The 21624-nt window shown below is 38.1% G+C and overlaps 1 protein-coding gene across 1 annotated transcript in view; it reads left to right on the top strand.

Moving 5' to 3' along the window:
- The first annotated feature begins 484 nt into the window (after positions 1–484).
- Positions 485–21624, top strand: part of cacng7a (calcium channel, voltage-dependent, gamma subunit 7a) — a 39161-nt gene continuing 18021 nt past the window's right edge. Inside the window, exons 1-2 of the mRNA XM_042506884.1 lie at positions 485–618; positions 20195–20390. Coding sequence (XP_042362818.1) covers positions 20195–20390 — 196 coding nt within the window. The 5' untranslated portion in view covers positions 485–618. The remainder of the gene's footprint in view (positions 619–20194; positions 20391–21624) is intronic.

Consider the following 21624-nt stretch of genomic DNA (forward strand, 5'->3'; position numbering starts at 1 on the left):
CCTGAGTTTATTTCAGTCCTCTGACTCCATGCTGCAGATTTATTCACAGCTGTCAATCATTTTTCTCAGTTATTGAGTGGAAATAATGAACACACACTCACACCACAGATCCATGTTTGGGTGTTTTGTTCATTAATGACTTACACGATGCTAATTGTTGCTCTATGTTTGATTCAGTCATGCTTGTATGATGCGTCCCCAATTCCAACCAGCACGCTCATATGCCTTGTGCGCGCGCGTGTGTCTTCTTCTCCCTCTAGCCTACATCACTGTACCCCCTCCTCCTCCTCCTCTCCTCTCCCTCACACATACACACACACACACGGTCCCCACCTCCCTATACCCAAACTACAGTGAAGCCCATTCACGCGATTCTCCGCAGTGCTGAAAGAGCAGAGTGAAGTACAGAAGGAGAAGGAGAAGGAGTGATAGAGGGGGAGAAAAGAGGGGAGATACGGGGAAACACGAAAAGGAGAGAGACAGAGTGCGGCGAGAGCAGGGAGGAGAGACAGAGAGAGAGAGAGATAGGGGAAGAACTGCAAATTTGGTGCCCAGGCTTCCCAGTGCGCACACATCTCCCGTCGGCTGCACAGTCCGACCTGCCCTCCGCTCCGCAGGGTGAGTAAAGCTTCTGCTGCCTTCACCAAACCCTCCACATCCCTCACCAACATCTCTCGCATCTGTTTTTACTCGCACTCTTCAAGGCTTGTTGAGGCGCTTCTTTGGTTGCGCACGTCAGGACTTCTGTTTCGGGGGGTGAGAGATGATGCTCATGCATGTGACAGGGGAATTTAACCTCCCCTAAAAAAAGCAAGGGATGTTGTGTAAGAGAGAAGCCGCAAGTCTTTCTGGGGTGAGGAGATGTGCGCTGTTTTGTTGACAGCTGATGTGTGCACGGATGTTTGCTGGCCTGGTAGCGGAGGAATGTACTGTACGGTGATGAGTGTGGCGCATTTGGAAAGAGCGCGCCGCCGTACAGTCAATGTAGAGTCTGGAGAACAGCACGGATAAAGCCGAGGCGCTCCCGGCGGCGCATGGAGAAGAGGAGAGAGAAAGAGAGAGAGAGAGGGTGATGAAGAGGAGGGGAGGCAAAATGTGTGTGCATGATGATGTGATTGTGTCACTACAGCACGTGTGTGTGTGTGTGTGTGTGTGTCACAGAGGGAGGATAGAGAGGAGTGAGGCAAACATGTGTGAGGGTAAGATTGTGTGTGTGTGTGTGTGTGTGTGTGTGTGTGCTCTGAAAAGTCTTGGCTCCTTCTTGGGGAACCCATCCTGTGATACTGTTCCAGCAGACTGCAGCACTTCATATTGGGTCCATCTCTCTCGCTCTCCCTCCTTACTGTACATCTATATGCATAATGTGTGTGTGTGTGTAGTGAAGGAAAGGAGGATGACAGGAGAGAGAGATGAAGTAAATGCTTCTTGTTTTCTCTACTTAATCATTTGAAACCTGAGAAAACTGACTTGATTTAATTTAAAAACACGAGGGTGGGGGGGCACTTATCAATTTTAGAAGAAATCACCCCCCCCAAAAAGCAAATAAGGTTTTTTGTGTGAAATAAAAATAAAAATGGTACACATAAATATTAATAATAATATATTTTTTTAATGTAAATCTTTAGCATGGTTTTTGCCATTTTCTTGTCACCTTTTATTTGTATATTTTTTTTATTTTTTGTATTTTATTTATTTATTTTATTATTATATTATATTGATATTTATATATTTTATTTTTTGCTTACTGCCCTTTACCTTTTTCCATGTCTTTGAAAAGGTATAAATAATTGCAAAAGGTGTCTGAATGCTGTGCAAGAAAAGTAATGTGATGGGGGGTGGGGGGTAACATAATCTGCAGCATAATTTTTAATACATAATTATGATGATTATAAATATTGCTTTCCTACATTTTCCCTTGCTTTTTTTTAAAAAACAAATTGCCCAAATTTCTCACTTCTAGCAATTTGCAGAGCATTTCTTATCAGGTTGTTCATTGTGTCTTTTGCTCATGTTTTTTGGGGTGGTTTTTTTTTTTTTTTTTTAAAGAAATGACAACAATTTGCCTAAGGTTTAAAGTTTAAATGCCTGTGAAAAGTGCCTAAATGCAGCATTGAAAAGGTAATATCAATCCGAGTTTTAAAGGGTAAATTTCCAGCCATTTTGCATTCTGGTAATTTAAGTGAAGCGCCGTATCTGTTAAAAGCAGAGGGAATCTGCAGAGACTGCACAGTGCAGTCTGTAATGATACAACCATGTAATATGCTGTAATACAACCGTAAATCATTTCATTTCAAACAGCTTTTAGGGAGTTGCAGTGGACCTTTTAATGACATGTTTGTAAAATATATCACACTGATACATATCACAGCGGGGTGGTTTAACCTTTAGTATGTGACAGCTCTTTGCATTAGCTGTTGTAATGCTGCATTAAAGTCATGTGGAGCGGACGGCAGTGGCCAGTGTTGCCAGATCTCATGAGAGAAATAAGCAATTGGGTCCATGGAAACAAGCTGCAAGGAAGTAATTTGGCTCTCCAGAATAAAAATTAAACCACCACAATGTGAGAGAGAAAGGCAGGCCACTTGATTAATGTGTTTATATGTATGACTTTTTTTTGCATTGCATAAGCAACCATTTTAAAAAAATACTGGAAGTAGTAAATTTACAAATTTTTTTGAACTCTAAAGAAGATGAACAAAACCAACTGGCCAAATGAGAAATGAATAAACTGATAAATTAAAATGATAGTAAAGAAATTGCATACAGTAAACTGGCCCCAACACAATCACCCAAACAAATGTTGGCATTTGACATTTCTGCAAACCATAGATACATTGCACATGTGTGGTACCATCTAGTGGATACATTAAAACATTATGTTTCAACAATGCTGTGTTTAACATGTAGTTAGGTCTGGAGTCTGTAATTAGGTCAAATTCCCTGCTGGAAAAACAGTGATGTCTCTTTAAAAAAACAATCGCTTTTTCTGGCACTATCCCCGGTGGAAACACAGTGATGGTGTGTTAAAAACAAACAAAATTTGCTGGTTAATAACACCCTTGAAACACAGCAATGTCTCTTTTGTAGCACTATCCCCTGGGGAAACACCATTACATGTACACCATGGTAGCTAAAAAAAACCCACATCTAGTGGTTTAAGTGCTGGAAATGCAACGATATGTTGGTAAGAAACAGTATTTTTTGGTTAAAAAAAACCTTTTTTTTATTGCACTATTTCACCTGGAAATGCAGCGATGTCTCATTAAAAAAAAAAAAAAATCACTTTTCATGGCACTATCCCTGATGGAAAAACAGTGATGGGTTGCTGAAAACCGTTTGGTATTTAAATAGCTGCTAGAGACACAGCAATTTTTTGGTTAAAAAAAAATTGCTGTGTTGCTGTTTTGTTGGACTATTTTGGCAAAAAATGCATAGATGTCTTGAAAAAAAAAGATAACATCTTTTTGTGGCACTATCCTTGGTGGAAACATCAGTGATAGGTCGATAAAAAACAACCACGGTTGGTGCCAAAAAACACCAGAAATTCAGTGATGACTAGCTTAATAATGACCTGTTTTGTTCTTCATTGGTCTTGAACAGTGGTCTGCAGCTTGCAGAAACCAACACTATTTTGGGTGACTGGGATGACTGGTAATTATATCAGTGAAAACAAAGCAAAGAAATCTTGATATGTTTATAAGCGCTAACATGTTGAGCAATATCAGCATGACGTGCACGTATTTCACATTGACAGAATCTCCACACTGCCTTTGTATTGTCCTCCACTTGAGGTTAAATCCAGTCTTTTAATTAACTCTCTTTCGCTTAATTGTTGGTCCTGTGGCTTTTTCCTGCGACACCTCAAGTATAATGCCAAGCCACAGTAAAGCCAAAAAAGACAGCACAAGGAAATCTAGTGAACTTAGGTAGAATTACCGGTTCAGTGAAGGTGGGTTTACCCTTAAAATCCATGCTTACAATAGTAGTTCCTCTGGTATTGCAAGCTCAAAAGCTCTGAGTGGGTCAGAAGGTCAGGTGTAATAAACAACCGTTTAGTTCACTGCAGAGCTGTTCACAGATCTGTACTCTGTGGTTGTATAAGAAGTGAAGCATCATCATCATCATCATCATCATCAGTTGGCATGCAGCTCTCTGAGGTGAAGAGAAATGAATCACACTCTAACTTCGGTTGTTTAAATGGCTGATTGATGGTGTGAGTCACCACCATTGTCAGGGTCAGTGCTTCAGTTCCCACCGGGGTCACTCAAGGTACTGTAAAGTCCTTGAGTTACATTCGTCCGCTGGAGAGATACCATCACGTCACTGCTGTCATGTTAGAGCCAGTATTGAGGCGAAGCCAAGGAGAGGGGACTTGGAGCCGTACAGCGATGCAGAAATGGTCGATTGATTGTCCAAGGAGATGATGCTGGAAGCCTTTTCTCTGTCTGCTGCATCTTTTAGTTCCAAGAGTCTTAAATTACTAAATTAGGAAAACAACAGCACTGGTACTTCTTCCAACACTTAAATTAGCCATATGGTCTGTTTGCACTGTTAAAAGCTATAAACCGATCAGTGTGCTCAAGTCCTTTCATCTCCGTCTCTGTCCTTGAGTTGAGAGGCATCTGATCTGGTTGCATGTGGCTGGGTGAAGTGTGAGGAACCTTGTGTCAGCTTAGGCATATGGTATTTTTTTTAAATTTCTAACAAGCAACCTTTGGGGCTTTGTTAATAATGAAGTAGCTTGATATAGTTTGAATCCTGCTTGCATTAAGCTTTGTCTATACTTATGTGAAACACATTTGGCGGGTTTCCATTACAGATTTGTGCAAAATTTAAGCAATATTTTGGAAATGTTAATGGAAACACAATCATTTCACAATTATGTTTTATCAAGTAATGTTATGCGACTTCTTCCAGGATAACATTCCAAGAAGCATGGTGATGGATGTTCAAAACATTAGCAGGTTTATTTCTATTGCAGCTACCACACTAACTGTCATTGTTTCCAATGAAAGGTTTCGTAGGCGTGTTATGTGACCGATAATGGAAAGGCAAACCCCTTATATGTGGGAGTGGCCATGTATGAAGGATTTCTGGGAGGTGATAGTCGATTTCACAGAGGAATTGTGGATTCAAAACTTCCACTAACAGCAGATACAGAAAGATACCTAGAGCGTAATATGTAGACTTGAAAGGCCACTGTTAAAGTGGCAATATCTGACAACTCGGAAAATAGAAGATAAAGCAGGCTATGCTTTAAGGCATGGCTACCTTGTGACTGACAAGTCGCTACCACAGCAGCTTCCTTCCACAGTGGAAGACATAGACGGTACATATAGATGGGTGACGCAGCTGCCATCTTGTGCTGGTGACGTTATCAGAGGTGGAGTCTGTAAAGTAGCGATATCCTCAGAAGGGGAGTTCCCGCCAACAAACCCGTCCAAATCGTGAGCAGCCCCACTGAGTGGCATGGATTGGCTGCCACAGCTGTCAATCATGTTGGAAAATCCCCTTTTTGTAGAACTGAGTAACTCATAAACCCTATTTATTATAAAAACAGTCACTTGAAAAAACACCAGGGTGATGAGAACTACCTTATGTGACAGAAACCATATTTGGAAAAAAATGTATTTAGCGTGTACTTTGAGTTTTTAGTTTTGCCTGTGTCCCATTTACTAACATGGAGGGATGGGCTTTATGACCTGCAGGCAGACACCAGAGGGTGATACAGATCAAAAAGCTTCACTTTCAGGGAGCTGTCATGTTGTTCATCTTTATATACAGTCCATGTCCAAAAATGGTCACCTCTGGCTCCAAAAATTAAAAAAAGAAACAAGATGGCAAAGAAGAAAATGGCAAACTTAGTGCTTCAAAGCAGTAGTCCTCATAGCCATGGGTGATATCATTCTTTTTGGAAATTACAGTCTAGGGAAGAAACCAACAAATGATAACATGGCCTGTTTTGAAGGACTTCCTGTAATTAGGGGTTTGGTGCTTGATGTCATCAAACTACATCTAAAGACCAAAGTGTGTTTTGCTCTGAATGGCCACACTTGAAGGCAGAGCACAGCCCCCTTTTGGTTGCATCACACGGCCTCTCCGATCTCCCTCCAAGAGCTGTGTGTTTGGCATCCTTGTTTCCTCAACACAATTAATCCTACAAACTGAGATAAGGGAGCACACTTTCATACAGTCTCTCCACTTCACTTACTCTAAATTCAAAAGCATACGGAAACATTAGTTGTGTGAGGAGTGACAAAAGAGGGAAAATATTAAATCTTGCAGCATTTCTCTCCTGGTCAATACCTGCATGAAGTGGACCTTCTTATGGGATTGTGGTTTTTGGAAAATTGAATGTGGACCCCAGATTTCTGATGTTGGAAAGGTGTAGGAGGGGGAGGTTTTCAGTGCTTCCAATACCATTTGTTAGAAGTAAGCAATAGTCAAAATCTGCCTTTATGCAGCCTGGCCCAGTTTCACCCATTGGGTCGAGTCCTCTCAGGTTCTAACCATCAACTGAAACCTAAACTAAAAATAAATCAGTGCAGAAAACAAAGCAATTTTTTAACAAGCAGACATTTTGGGGAAGCAAGCTCTCCACCCAGCAGCAGTGATGCATTTTCGGTGTTTGTATCATGCACAGTTTAGGTCGATTCCCCCTCTGGCTGAAGCCAAATGTGACCTCAAATTATACAACATTCAAACAGAGTGAAGGTGAATGGATGAGTGTGACAGGGTGGTGTTTTTTTTTAGGTTTTTGTGAATGCACATAACCAGGCATGTAGGATGTGTCACACTTCACACTGCCTGCCAGCTTTGCTGCATGACGTACAGTATGTGTGTGTGGTGCAAGGACTTTCCTCCGTTTTTGGGCCAAGGTCTTTTCCTGTAAGCTCCCTTTCCTTTTCCCTTCCTCTGTTATTCCCCCGATGTATCTCTGCTTATCTATCCCTCTAACCTCTCCTCAGCACATTAACAGTCTCTTGCAGGCCCTCCCTCGTTTTCTCCACTCTGTGTGTGTGTGTGTGTGTGTTTTCTTACCCGCCGCATAAGCTAATTATCTTTATCAGCCCAGCAGTCGTTCTAAAGACTACAGGACGAGGGTTTGTTTCCCAAAGCCTTCATCGTCTTAAGTACCGCTTTGAGAAATGAGAGTCTTCTTGTGGATCCCACAGACGTGAACGTGGTTCAGCATCGTTACTAGGAATGTTTCCTCTGGGGAATATTGATGACATTTCAAAAAATAATTTGTTTTTTTGGCATTTTAGAAGCAAATGTTTTTTTCTTGAACAGCACTTAACCTTCTCCATCAATCCTCTCTGTCTGTTTGTCCTTTTTGTCCTCTGATTCTTCCTTTATTTCCTTATATCTTTATTACTTTTTCTTACTTTCCATAATCCCTTTGACCAGCTCTTATATCCCATAGTGCCCTAACCCTTTCTTTCTTTCTTATTCTCTTTTCAACCCAGTGACCCAATAAGTGTTGGCATTATTTGTTTATGCAAACCATGGTAATAATAAATTTGTACATTTTATATGTAGTGGATTTATTGAATATTAATGAACCGACATCTCAATAAAAAAATACCAAGTTTGGTCACCACAAAAATGGCTGGAAATGTCCCAACATTTTGTTAAAAAAATACCTGTTGGATGCGACAAACACAGCCTGAAATCCGCAGAAGTTCCTCTAAAATATACTTAATTTAGTCACCACAAACACATTGGGGAATGTCACATCTCTTAAAAAAAACCCAAAAAAACGGTTTTGTCAGCCCAAACATGTCTGGAAATGTCCAGATGTCTTGTTTACAGATACCTTGTTTGGTCACGGATGGAGATGTCCAAATCGCCTTAAAAAGTATCCCATTTTGTAGCTCCAAACCACATTTTATGTTTTTTCTCTACAATAAAAACCCTGATACTAATATAAATCACTTTTTAAGTTCAGTCTTACAACTTCTAGGAAAAGTGCTATAACGGGCATCCTGAGAGGACTGAAACCTTGGCTCCTAAATAAAAGAGTGGCAAAAAAATAAAGAAAAACGGAATCAGATGAAACGGAGATGAAAGACTCTGCAGCAGCGATGGGTCAATATGAAGCAGGGCAGAGCAACTGCTGAGCACCACGAAACTACACGTCCCATGGTGCCGGGCGTGGTTCCACAGATGGCGTTCCCAGGTTAGCGTGCTAGCATCAGGGGTGAGGAGAGGGGGTGTGGGGTGGGGGTTGTTTTCTGTTGAGAAGGCAATATGTCCCTCTGTCAGCAGTGAGAGGCTTGTGCCAACTGGCAGGGAAAGAGATGGATATTTAAAGATGGGAAGAATGGAAGACAAGATGAAGAGAGGAGTCATGCAGGAGGGGAGGATGAAAGGAAGGACAGAGGAAATAGATAAAAAAGGAAAATGCAAGACAACTGCAAGGAATAGAGAGGGGGAAAGGTCGAATAAATCTATAGGATGAAAGAACTCCAGATTCTTTGTAAAAAGGCCAAAAAATATGTTTGTACACTTCTGCAGACCACATTTATACATTACATTTGTACATTTAATCATATCAACATTAAAAAGTGAAGTAGTTCAGATTATGAATATCAGTAAATGAACTGAGCTTTACATCGGGGGGAGGTGGAGGAGAAGGGTTGCATGAGACAAGGAGAGACAGTTCCCAAGCAGGTGGTCAGGCAGCAGGCCACTGTTTGAGACTAGCGACATTTACATTTGTGGCAACAAAAACAGGTATTTTTTATTAAGAAGTCGGGATATTTGCAACCAATTTTTGGAAAAGAAACTGGCACATTTTCAGCTACACTTTGTCACGTGTGAGGTTTGATGGTGTGGAAGCAAACGCAGGCAGATACAGGGGGGATGATGAAAATAAAAGCGAGTTTTAATTAAAGCTGACGAGCCCAGAGACAAAACACCCAAACAGTTGAACAGAAAACTACAAAACTAAAATCTAACCAAAAAAAAAAAAACTACAAATCAGAGGCAGAACAAAAACTGAACACGAGGAGCAAACACAGGACTGGGGAGCACAACACACCAATCAACAAAGAGGGGAAGACTTAAATACACAGAGTGTGATCAACAAATAGGACACAGGTGAGGAGCAGAAATGGCGGGAAAGCAGACAAAGAAAGAAGGAAGGCACAAGGACCAAAACATAAGAATCAGGTCCATGTGAAACTAATCAGGGCCATCGAAAAAGGAGGGAAAACAAACAATGGGAGGAAGTGGAAAGGCAAACATGACACATAAGGATACCAACTACAAAATAAAACAGGAAATCAAACACAAAACCAAAACATGATGCCCAAACCAGGACCTGCTTGTGGCCAATAAACTAGTTTTTTTTTTATTTTAGCAAGATGTCAGAACACTAATCTATTAATTTCTTGAAATTTGTAGAACATTTCTTACCATGTTGCTTATTGCCTTTTTTACCCCCATGTTTTTGAAAAAAAAAAAAAAAAAATTAAACCAATATGATCAAGGTTCAAAGGTTTAAATTTCTGTAAAAATCGCACAAGAAAAGTGATTACCATCCAGGTTTCAAATGGTTAACGTTTAAAAACTCAGCAAACTGTCCTAATCTTTGGGTGACGTTTGACCAAACTGACTGACTCTCATTAGGTGCTGTTTCGAATGTGTCTTTCTTTGACTGCTGCACAGAAGTATGTGACATCAGCTTTGTCCAGTGAAGCCCTACTTACTTAAAAACGGTGAAAAAAAACACATAAATAAATAAATTCAAAATTGTTTAAATATTAACAAAAAAACAGTGTGGCGACGTCACTTGAAAAAAAAAGTTTTGCACGCCTTTAAAGTTATACTGTAATCTTTTTGTGTTTAAGTTTATTATATCCTAAATTAATCCGTTATTATTGCTCTGTTTTTATCTGATTGCAAATTTAGCTCAGTCCACCTCTGCGTCCCTCAGACAGGGCTAAAATTGTGTCTTTATTCATTAAGTGAGACTCACAGTCACCAGCACAATAATCACTAATAAAGGGGCTTACTGATAGCAGATAAAAACCATCTCTCACACTGTACGGCACAATGGGCTCTTTATTGAGTAAATGGCCTATTTCCGGAAATTAATTCATATGTACAAAGCTCCTGATTAAGAGAACTTATTCGCACTCCTACACTGACAATCCCGCTTTAATGCCTTAATTAGCAACGCACACTCATTCATTAAGTTGGACTTCATTGAGAGTGCTTCTAAGCCTCCCATAAAATTAAACAGTAATAATGAATCTAAATAAAAATTTTAATTGTGCCAAAGACTATTATGTTAAGAATGTTGCTTTGTAATTAAGATGGAAGTCAATGGATGAAAAATTGACCCTTGGGTGATGTTGTTTGTTTTTTTTTACTTTTGGAAGCTGTGCTGACGGGGTGCAGGTGATGGGATAACAATGCTTCAGGTGTGTGATGTGTAAAGTCACTCGGTGGAGCGTTTTAGAGTTGGTTAACAGACAAATCAGACAAGTAATCAGAGGCTGATGTACAAAAAGATGACAGGCAGAAGAGAGAATGAAGACAGATTAACTGAAATGATAAGAAAACCATAAATACACATAGGATAAGAAAATAACAAATAAATGTGTGGATGAAAATGAAAAAAAAGCAAACAAATGGAAAAACATGGAAAAAGAATGAAAAAATAGGTCCGTTGGGATAAGGATGGAATTTTTAGGTACTATTAACAAAAATGAGGAAAAATGTCTCTAAAACTGTAATTCTTATAATTATATATTCAATATATTTTGTTACACAAAAAATATATATATTTTTCAACTCTTTCTTAACACCATTTTCTTCTGTTTTAACTTCTTCTCCAATCATGACAAATCTTATGGTTTTTGTCCCCCTTTAATTGATGGTTTTTTTTTTTTTTTTTTTTTTTTTTTTTTTTTTTGCGTTGTTTTTTGATTTTTTTTTTTTTGTGTTTTTTTTGTTTTTTTTTGGAGGTTGGAGGGCGGGGGGGGCAAATTTTTTTTTTTCTATAGTTTTTTTTTTTTTTTTTTTTTTTTTTTTTTTTTATTTTTTAGTTTTTTATTTTTTTTTTTTTTTATTTTTTTTTTTTTTTTTTTTTTGGTTTTTTTTTTTGTTTTATTTTATTTTTTTTTTTTTGTTTTTTTTTAGTTTTTTTTTTTTTTTTTTTTTTATATCAATTTCTTTTTTTTGGGTTTTTTTTTTTTTTTTTTTTTTTTTTTTTATTATTTTTTTTTTTTTTTTTTTTTTTTTTTTTTTGTTTTTTTTCTTTTTTATTTTTTTTGTTTTTTTTACAATTTTTTTAGTCTCCACTTTGTTTTTTTTATATTAATATTTTTATCCATTATATTTTTTTTTTTTTTCTTTTATTTAGTTAACAAATACCTAACACACATAAGATAAGAAAATAACAAATAAATGTGTGGATGAAAATGGAAAAAAAAAAAGCAAACAAATGGAAAAACATGGAAAAAGAAATGAAAAAATAGGTCCGTTGGGATAAGGATGGAATTATTAGGTACTATTAACAAAAATGAGGAAAAAATGTCTCTAAAAACTGTAATTCTTATAATTATATATTCAATATATTTTGTTACACAAAAAAATATATATATTTTTCAACTCTTTCTTAACACCATTTTCTTCCGTTTTAACTTCTTTTCTTTTTGCTTATTTTTAGGTAATTTTCTGGTAACTTTTTTACCAATGTCTTGCTCCTTTTGGGTCATTTCTTGTTATGTTGCTCATTGCCTTCTTTCCATGTTTTTGAAAGAAATTTAGCCAATATGCTCAGGTTTCAAGGGATTAAATACAAACACAGTAGGTTGCAAAGCAGAAAAGCCTGAAAAAGAGGTGTGTGGACCTGGTAGAGAGAAAGAGAGCAAAAATGAGAAGAGGGGCAGAGAGTGTAGTCTGACAGCAGACTGTTGGCTGTCGTGAGGATTTCAGCACCACAGTGGTGGACAGCTCCCGGCCTGCCGCTCACTGCTGGACGCTCGACAAAATGTTTCTGCATTTGTGTTTTTACAGAAAAGGACAGATTTACAACATATTGCATATTGAAAGGCAAAACTGACATCTTTTTTTTTCTTGGGTCAAGCTGCTAGGGGGACGTATGGGAGTAAATTTTTTCCTGAGCCAAAAAAAATATCAAAACAGCATAAGTAACCATATTATTTATTGTTGGTTACTAAAATGTAGCCTTTTTTTTTTTTTTAAATGGCACAAGTGTTTTTTCTTTTCATGTAACCAACTGTGGAAAAAACAACTAGGAAAGAGAAAGTGTGCATACGTTGATATGAGTTAAGACAGGTTTTTGGGCGTATTCACTGGATCTTTTAGGACATTTCTGTAGTGGGACTGAAAACAATTTATTGTTATCATTTTAAAAAACTTTGATTTCATTTCATTTCCACCAATAAACAAAATTATTGGAAAATAATATAAATAAAATAAATTTGAAAAAAAGATAAAAACATTACATATAATGTATACCAACATAATTAAATAATATAAATAAATCTGTATAATAATGATAATAATAAATAATAATAATAATAATAATAATAATAATAATAATAATAATAATAATAATGATAATAATAATAAAATACTTAAAACCAATGTAATACTTAAAATGTCCTTTCGGTCACTAATTATGAACCCTAAAAAACTGTCATCCTTCCTCTAACCCCCCATTTCCCCTCCCTTCTCTCTTTTCTTTGACCTTTATGCACTTCTTATTTCCTTACTTTCTAACCTTGCTTGCTATCACCCATACTCACTACCTTCTGCCTCCTCACTTCCCTTCCTTGATGCCTCTGCCTTTCCTTTCCTACTTCCCTTCCCAGTAGTTTTCCATCCACCCTCCGTTCTTCCACCCTTCTCCTCTTGGCCATCTTATTCTCTCCTCTCTTCCTTTCCTTTGCTACTTGCTTCTCTTCTTCAATCTCTTAGTCCCTCCATCCTCCTTCCTTCCCTTTTCTGTATTTTCATTTCACTCTCTCAATTCTCTTCTCTCTTCTCCTCAATCCCTCCTAACAATCATCCACCTTTTCTCCTCCTCTACTTTCTCTCCCCGTCCTCCCTCGTTCCCTCTTCCCCACATCATTACCTCTGAGTGTTTGTTCCTAAGCACCGCTGCTCCATTCATCTGTAATTCATTACATCGCCTCAGCTCTGGATTCTCCCAGCGCACACACACACTGTTAGTTAGCGGCTGGTGCAACCTGGGAATTGTGGTTATATTCTCAAGGCTTAAACTACAAAGAGAACCTCATCCCAGCCCATTTGTTGTCAGCTATCTCTGCAAACACAGGCTCGGTTCAGTGTGTGTGTGTGTGTGTGTGTGTGTGTGTGTGTGTGTGTGTCTAAAATACTTGGTGCACTGACCCATCACAACAGTTCTTGTTCTCCAAACCCACATTTTCTCCAGGCTTCTGTTTTACTGTAGTTTCACAGCCTAACTTTAGGGGGAAGAAATCACATATTAACATTCACATCACTAAAATATAGACTGGACAGCAATGGAGCCCCCAGAATTTGAAGAAATACCCTCAAGAACACCTTTGAGGAAATTTCTTCAAATTCGGCACAAACATCCACTTGGAATAAAAAATGAGATAATTACATTTTGTTGTTGGTCAAAGATTAAGATGACTGATCTCTTGTCTTCAACACTTTTTGGAATGTGATATCTCAAGAACAACCACGACAGATTTATTTCTCAAATTTTGCACAAATGTTCCCTCGGACTTCACAATGAACTGATTTGATGTTGGAGGTCAAAGGTCACTGTGACCTCGTCTGTCTCATTCTTGTGAGCGCCATATCTCAAGAGCACCTTGAGGGATTTTCTTCAAATTTGCCACAAACATTCACTTTGACTCAACTATGAACTGATTAGATTTTGATGGTCACAGGTTAAGGTCACTGTAGCCTCACAAAACATGTTTTTGGCCATAATTCAAGAATGTATACATTATTTATGACAAGATTTCCCACATGTCTAATTACATAAAGTCATTAAGTGGTGACATTTTACATCCAAAAGGTCAAATGTCAAATTTGCTGTTACATCGTCATTTTTTCCTGGCCATAACTCAGGAACAGAAGGGGAGACATTCAGTGAGAAACTGAATGGGTGACACTAATTTTGGGTGTTCACCTTGAAACTGGATGTATACTGTAAATGCAACATAACTGATCAGTTAATCAGTTTATTTATTGTCATTATGAACATGAAATGATCAAACACCAATTACACAAACGTTCCTTCAGACAGCCTATGTGATCTCCAAACTGCACATTTTTAAAAAACGTCATATATCATCATATACATCAACAACATCATATATCTTTATTTGCAAATTTGGACAGCTTGTCTAGGATGTAAATCTATAGAGCTTTAAAAAGATAAACAGCACTTTAAACAGTGTCCCATAACATTTTTGTCTGTTAATTTAAAGCATACAAATGAACTTGTTGTCTTGAACTGAAGTCAGTGCGAGGAGAGTCAGAGAGGCCCCAGAGGCTAAAGTGCTTCAGGTCATAACTTAAATTATATAATTTTAAAAACAAACAAACAAATAAAAGATGCTGCTGTGGAACAGAAATATTCGGGTTTGGGGATTTTTACATTTCCATGTACAAACTGAGAATAGTTAAGCAGTAATATTCAACCTAAAGGTGAATAGTTGCTTTTGCAAAATGATATTCAACCCATTTTCATGTATTACTCAGAATAAGTGACATTCAGAACAGGATGAAGGAGGTTCAGTGACTTTTAAACTGTTGTTTATGAGGCGGAGAAAGAGAGGAGGCGGGCCGATAAGAGAGCAGCCGAGAACAAAATGAACTCAACAGACAAGATCAGAAGTGAACAGATAAGAAGCAAAAAGAAAGTCGCTGTCAGGCAGAAAGAGAGTGAGGAGTGACCTCATCAGTCAAGCGAGAAGCTGCAGAGCAGATTCAGCGGTGTCAGAGAGGATTCGCTCACTCACACATGAGTCACACGTTACAAATATTTGATACGGTAAAATACCCCTCGCCTCAGGTAAACCCAACGATCAAAACCCCCCGCAAAGATAACAGCAGACACGTGAGGCATGTATGTGGTGGAGCGTTGTATCTAAATGTGCTCACCTGTCAGATAGTGTTTCCCCATTCTTAATGCGTAGCTTACCTAAGTTTGAAATAAAAAAAAGGGTTATAAAGGTATATAGGGGATATTAAAAAAAATAAATAAATACATAAATAGAAAATAAGTACTAAAATAATTAAAACACACTTAAATATACAACCATAGAGTGAAAAGTATCAAATCATAAAAAATAAGGGTTTGGGTCAGGTTTAGACAGGAGGAAACACATATCAACAGGGGAACAGTCTTTGACGTTACACTGAGGGAATACTCAGGTGTGCACACGTGACAATACGGCCAAACAAATCACATATACAAAGTCGAGGCCCAGAGGAAGTCTGATTTGTCACTTTAAATGGCTGAAGGTCTGAAAATAGTTGAGTTTTCTGGTATGACCTTGACCAAAGACCATGTAAAAGTCTCGATACTTGCCTGCAGATAAAGTAATAAATATTTTAAAGTTATAAGAAAGGTTTGTGTGTATGTGTGTGTGTACCTGTGATGGGCAGTGCAACTTCTTCAGGCAACACATGAATTTTAAAGCAGGGCCTACAACTCAATACAATCCCCCAAAATATATCCAAACCTCGGCCAAACACGCAAAGTTTTTATAAGTTTGCGTGCTGTCAAAGTGCAGCAAGGATGAAGAGCGTGCTGTGACTTTGTCCTGTCTGCAGAGTCAAACAGAAAGACGTCACCGAAAGACACTCGGAGAGACGTCAGCCCTTCAGAAAGTCACATCCCCTGAATAAGACAAAGGTGATTTGTGCTTTGCTCGTGTAAATAAGCATCAGTCTGAGTGCTGGAAATGTCAGGCTCAACATGAGAGGCAGTGAGACGCTCAGAGCTGCTGAGTCAAAACACACAAATCCATCCTGCACTTAGAGCGGAGGAGACAGAGCCGAATACCTGCAGGACTCAGATAACTGTCTCACCCTGCAAGCTCTCAGATCGCTTTAATTCATGCAGTTTCACATTTTCTCTCTAAAACACACATAATATAAAGTCTTCAGACTCATGTCAGGGCACCGCTGGTGAAAGTGTTTGTTTTTTGTTTAAACTGTTGGAATACATCTGTGTGTAAACGTATATAGACACACACACAAATATTACAGTGAAATACATATGCATATATGCTTATGTATTTTACTGTTATATTTTGTGGGTCAAACATTTGTTCGTTGCCTCTTTGTGGCCGTCGAGGGGTTTGCGTTCACTTCACTCCGATGATTTTGTGCTGATCGTCTCAGTTGTAGCGTGTCGGTTGAGTTGTTGATTCTTGTTTTGTTTTGTCTTTTCATTATCTCAAAGTCTTTGTTCGAAAACGAGATGGTTCATCACAGGGGGATTCATCCTAATGAATTAAGTTTCACTTCAATACATGTACTTCTCTGAAATGCACAAAACTGCGCTGCCCTAAAAGAAGAAAACAGCAAAGTAGTGACTTTGAGGAAAAGAGGGTTGAAGGTTTTTAAGCTGCAAAGTTTGGAGCACAAGCAGGCTTTAAAGACTTATTTTTATGCCTTTTTTGGTAGATTACATACATATTATTTTTTTTATTTTATTTTATTTTTTTATTTTATTTTATTTTATTTTATTTTATTTTATTTTATTTTATTTAACCCTTTGAAACACAGAACAACATTTTTCTTTTGGTGTGTTCAGATGCCAAGCATTTAAACCTTAAAAACTTGAAAAAAAAATGGCACAGAGCAACTTGGCAAGAGATGTGCCACAAGTTGCAAGAAATTAGGACAAGAAATGAACCAAGTATTTTTTTTTTCATAAAAATGAGTGAGAAAAAAATGATTCAACGATTTTAGTTAAAAAAGAAAAAAAGAATAGAAGACTACACTTATGATTACTATAGCTGTAATTCTGATTAACAGCATTATCTATATATCTAATATTTATTTCTTTTTCTAATCTTTGTTTGGTTTAATTTATTTTTCTTTATTTTGTCTTGTTTTTTGGCTAAGTTTCTAGATTATTTTTTGTAACTTAGAACTTCCCCCCTTTGTTTTTAAAAGAAATCAAGCCAATTTTCTTAGGTTTCAAAGGGTAAATAGCCCAAAGTGTATATGTGTCAGTATTTCTTGTTTACTCACAGCACTGCAGACAATTAGCATTTTATAAATGCACGCTAAGCCCACGGCATGTTTTACTGAACTTTATTAATATGGTTCAGTTTTAATTAATAGTTTGTGCTGTGGCTGCAGGTGATGTGAACCACATGTGGTCTGGCTGTTAATGTAACTGTTTACAGACTCACAGCAGAGACAGATAGTTCATTTAACTGAGAATGTAAAGTATTTTGTGTTAATAAGAAAATAGTGGTATTTACCAGAGATATTCTATTTTTATATCTTCATATTTTATTTTTATATTTTATATTTTATATCTTTACCCTTTTGATTCATGTTTTATTTATTTTATCTCCTTTCATTTGTTGTTTTTTATTGCTTCTGTTGCTGTTGTTTTTGGTCTATTTATTTGTATTACTTTATATTGACATTTTAAGTCTCACATTATTTTTCCTTTTGGTTTTAATTTGATCCTAACTCTACCCTTATTTTGTCTCGCTTGTGTTCAAAAAGACTGTTTGTCTTTCCGTAGTTGTATCGCAGTCTATGTATCCCATTTCTGCTCTGCTATGTTTGTCAAAGCACTTTGTAAACTCTGCTTAAAAGTGCTATATAAATAAAGTTATTTTAAATAATCAGTCTGACTACAACATAGCAGCATGTTGGGTCTGCGTTTACAGTTTTCGGTAGCAGTCTGTGATATTTCTCGCCTGCTTCAAAGACCACAGCATGGTGAATGTGACCTCCATTTTGACTGGATGGATGAGGCACTGTGTGCGAGTGTGTGTGTGTGTGTGTAAGAGAGAGACAGAGATTGGGGATGTTTCTGTGTGTGTCAACAGCTGAAATGATGCATGGCAGAGGCAGCGTTTCTGCCACCTAGTGAGTGTCAAACTGCACTGCATGTTACCTGGAAGCCTGACAGACTGGTCCAGACTGGTCCGGCCTGCTGGAGACCAGCAGGGGCTCATTAGATGTTAACCTGAGACACCACCAGCACTGTGATCATAATCTTTGTAGCTTTAAATGTGCAAAAACTTACAGCATTCCTAAAGATTTGACACATTTTATGAACACTCCATTCATAATTTGGCCCTTTTTGAATGAAAATGCTGCATGCTTACTGCTGGCTGTTTTTCAAAGCTTTTCAAACAGCACAGTTGCACTTTTTTCTCACCATCAAGGCACAGTCATGTTTTTTTTCTGTCTTTCTTTTGATATTTTTTTTTCTGTTTCTGTTTCATACTCTGATTTAACTATAAAAAAGATGCTGTAGGTGTTTTCAAAGCGTTTTTGCTGTTTTTGGCAAAAGAGGATCTGTTATTCATTAATACAGGCACCAAAAGCTAACTCTGCTCTGTGTGCAGGCGTGAATGAAGTCTTGTTATATCACTCTCTGAGCCAGCAGGACTGCCATTCAGTGTACTGTACATTTAAAGTAAATACTTATTGTTCTTATAGAAATATACATAAAAATAGAGTAAATACTTCTGTATAATGTCACATGGCATTGGGGTCCATCATTGTTTTCCATTTTGTCTTATTTTATTCTTGGAGGATTCACCTCCTGCTGTTGGTATTCAGTTCCTCCCTCTCCTCCGCCTTCTTCCATTATGGCATGAGGAAACTGAATATATTGTCTTCTCCATCCTGAAGACTGAATATTTGTGTTTTTCTCCAGTGTTGCCCTCTGTGCTGAAAATGATATGTTTGATCATGTTTCTGGCATCGGGGCATCTTTTCTGTGACTTCATTACCTCCAGGATATGATATGGCCTGATTTTTATGTATTTTAGTAGAAGGGTATTGAAGATGCTGATCTGATATTTTCAAAATTTAATATTATATAATATTCAATATTATATATATATATATAAACCAAAACTCTGCATATTTTAACTGCAGTTGGGCTGATTTTGTTTAATTTTTAAAGGACACTGAACTGAGTGAATTAGACAGATAAAATACTCTATTTTATGTTTTTAAAATCATTGAAACAACTTCAAATCAGTTAGAAAATTGTACAATATTTATAGACATGTGAATAGGCAAATTACTGTTGAACTGATGACATATTTGTGTAAATTTATGCAAATTGCCCAGATATGAGAGATAAGATATAAGTTAGTATCTGACAGTTTCTTATTGTTGGGGACCCATATACATTTATAATGTAAAACTCAACATGTCCAGGTTCACAAAGAGGCTTTATAGGCTGGCAAATAGACTACCTCCTAAATCTCCTGTTGAATTTTAGGCCTCAGCTGGCACAAGGCCACTTTTTACACATCTCAAAACCTTTTCTTGAATTCCCAGAATTTCTCAAATTTCGACCACCACTCCTCTGCCTTGTGTCTTTTTTCAGTTTCACTTTTTGTGCGTGCACAGTCTGTTCTCTGTCTCCCAGCTCTTTCATTTTACGGGCACCTCATGCTTTTCTCAAACGCTTTCGATCACAATTCCCAGACGGCTTCAGAAAAAAAATAATCCTGAAGCCTCAGAAATGCTACGAGAAGCTGTTTGATTCTTTGGTAATTTCTGCATGAAAATGGTTCAGTTCGTCCAAGGTTGTTCTCCTCTTCTCCTCTCCGTGGACCTCCTCTTCTCTCGTCTTGTTTCATCTCATCTCCTGTCCAATGTTGCATACATATTTAACAGCCGGAGTCGATGAAAGTCAGGGGAGATTTCAATCAGAGGCTCTTCACTCATCTTTTTCGTACCTCTCTGATCTGCTCGTGCATATTTTAGGATTTAAAAATCAATACATTAAAATCAATCTGTGTCCTCTCCTCACCTCCGCTTTCTCACGTCGAATGTTTCTGAGTTCATTCACCTCCCTTTTTGTTGAATAAATAAACTGAATACTTCTCCTCTCCACACACTCCTGATGTAAATCCAACACATTTACAAATGTTCTCTCATCATCATCATCTGATCAGCTCTACTGTTTTCTTTGTGTCCACAGATGAGTTCGTTCAGTACGAGGGCCCTCACGCTGCTCTCGTCGATTTTCGGGGCCTGTGGTTTGCTCTTGGTGGGCGTCGCCGTGTCAACAGACTACTGGCTGCTAATGGAGGAGGGAATTGTCCTGCAGCAGAACCAGACCACAGAGGTCAAGATGGCGCTTCACTCCGGCCTCTGGAGGGTCTGCTTCGTGGCAGGTTGGTAATATTGTACTTTTATCTGCAGATTACCTTGAGGTGTTGATGCTATTTTTTGTTTGTGTTACAGAAATTATTTGGATTTTATACTTTTTTTTTTCTTTTGATCACAAAAAAGAACTGAAGGGGCGTTCGAGTGGCAAAGCAGGCAGGCATGCAAGGCTGTCGACAACACTATTCACAGACACCCCACATCCTGTAGACAACTTTTTAGAGATTTTTAGATCTTACAGTTAATTACATGCAGATTCATTGATGACGTAGGTTAGTAGGCTACTCCACGTTTACAAAGACTTCTGTCAAACACAAATCAACTGAATGGAACATTTCACAACACAACTGCTACATAAAACAGGTAACTCTGATTACTATTCACCATGTGCACCACCATACTTCTGTTAACTGGACCGACGCAGACTACATGGATCTTGCCCGAGTTTCCAAATTGAAATTTATTTTGGATTCAGAATTTTGGAATCCATAGCGCTTTTCCGTGCCGGAGTTCTTTTTTCTCCGAGTTCCGAGTACAATTGAAAGCAGCATCAATTGCATTAGATGACCTCCGACCTGAACATCACATCTAATGTCTAAGATTGTGCGAGAGAGCATAAACAGTCAGTGAAGCAGTGTGTCACCTCTGGTTGAATTTTGCCTTTTAAGATCATAGTGCTCCAAAAAGAAAAAAAAAAGATGTTCATTCATGCATTCAACACACACACACACACACACACACACACACACACACACACACAGCGGGATGGACACCACAGATACAAATAACTGTCCTTATTGCAGTAGCTGTCGCTGTGTTTCGGGTCATGATGGTGTTGCTCTGGGGAGGTGGCCATGTTTGTGTTTCCCTGTTGTCTGACGCCTGGTACAAAAGGTCAGAGGAGGAAAACGCTGGTGGCATTTGGAACGGCTGTGTGTGTGTGTGTGTGTGTGTGTGTGTGTGTGTTTGTGTGTTTGTGACTGAGACAGAGGAGAAAGAAATCCCATTTGTCTGTCTGTACATGTATGCATCATCTTGTTGACATATTTTCGTGTATATATAGATGTCTTGTGTGTGTGTGTGTGTGTGTGTGTGTGTGTGTGTGTGTGTGTGTGTGTGTGTGTGTGTCCTCTCCGTGCCTCCTGTTTGAGGTTAATTGTCGTGTCTGCATTCAGCTCCTCTCTCTCTCTACTCAGACCTTGTTTCCTCCTGAACCTCCTGACCTCCATCTGTCTCGGCCTG

This window comes from Plectropomus leopardus, chromosome 18, assembly GCF_008729295.1.
Source record: "Plectropomus leopardus isolate mb chromosome 18, YSFRI_Pleo_2.0, whole genome shotgun sequence".
NCBI lineage: Eukaryota > Metazoa > Chordata > Actinopteri > Perciformes > Serranidae > Plectropomus > Plectropomus leopardus.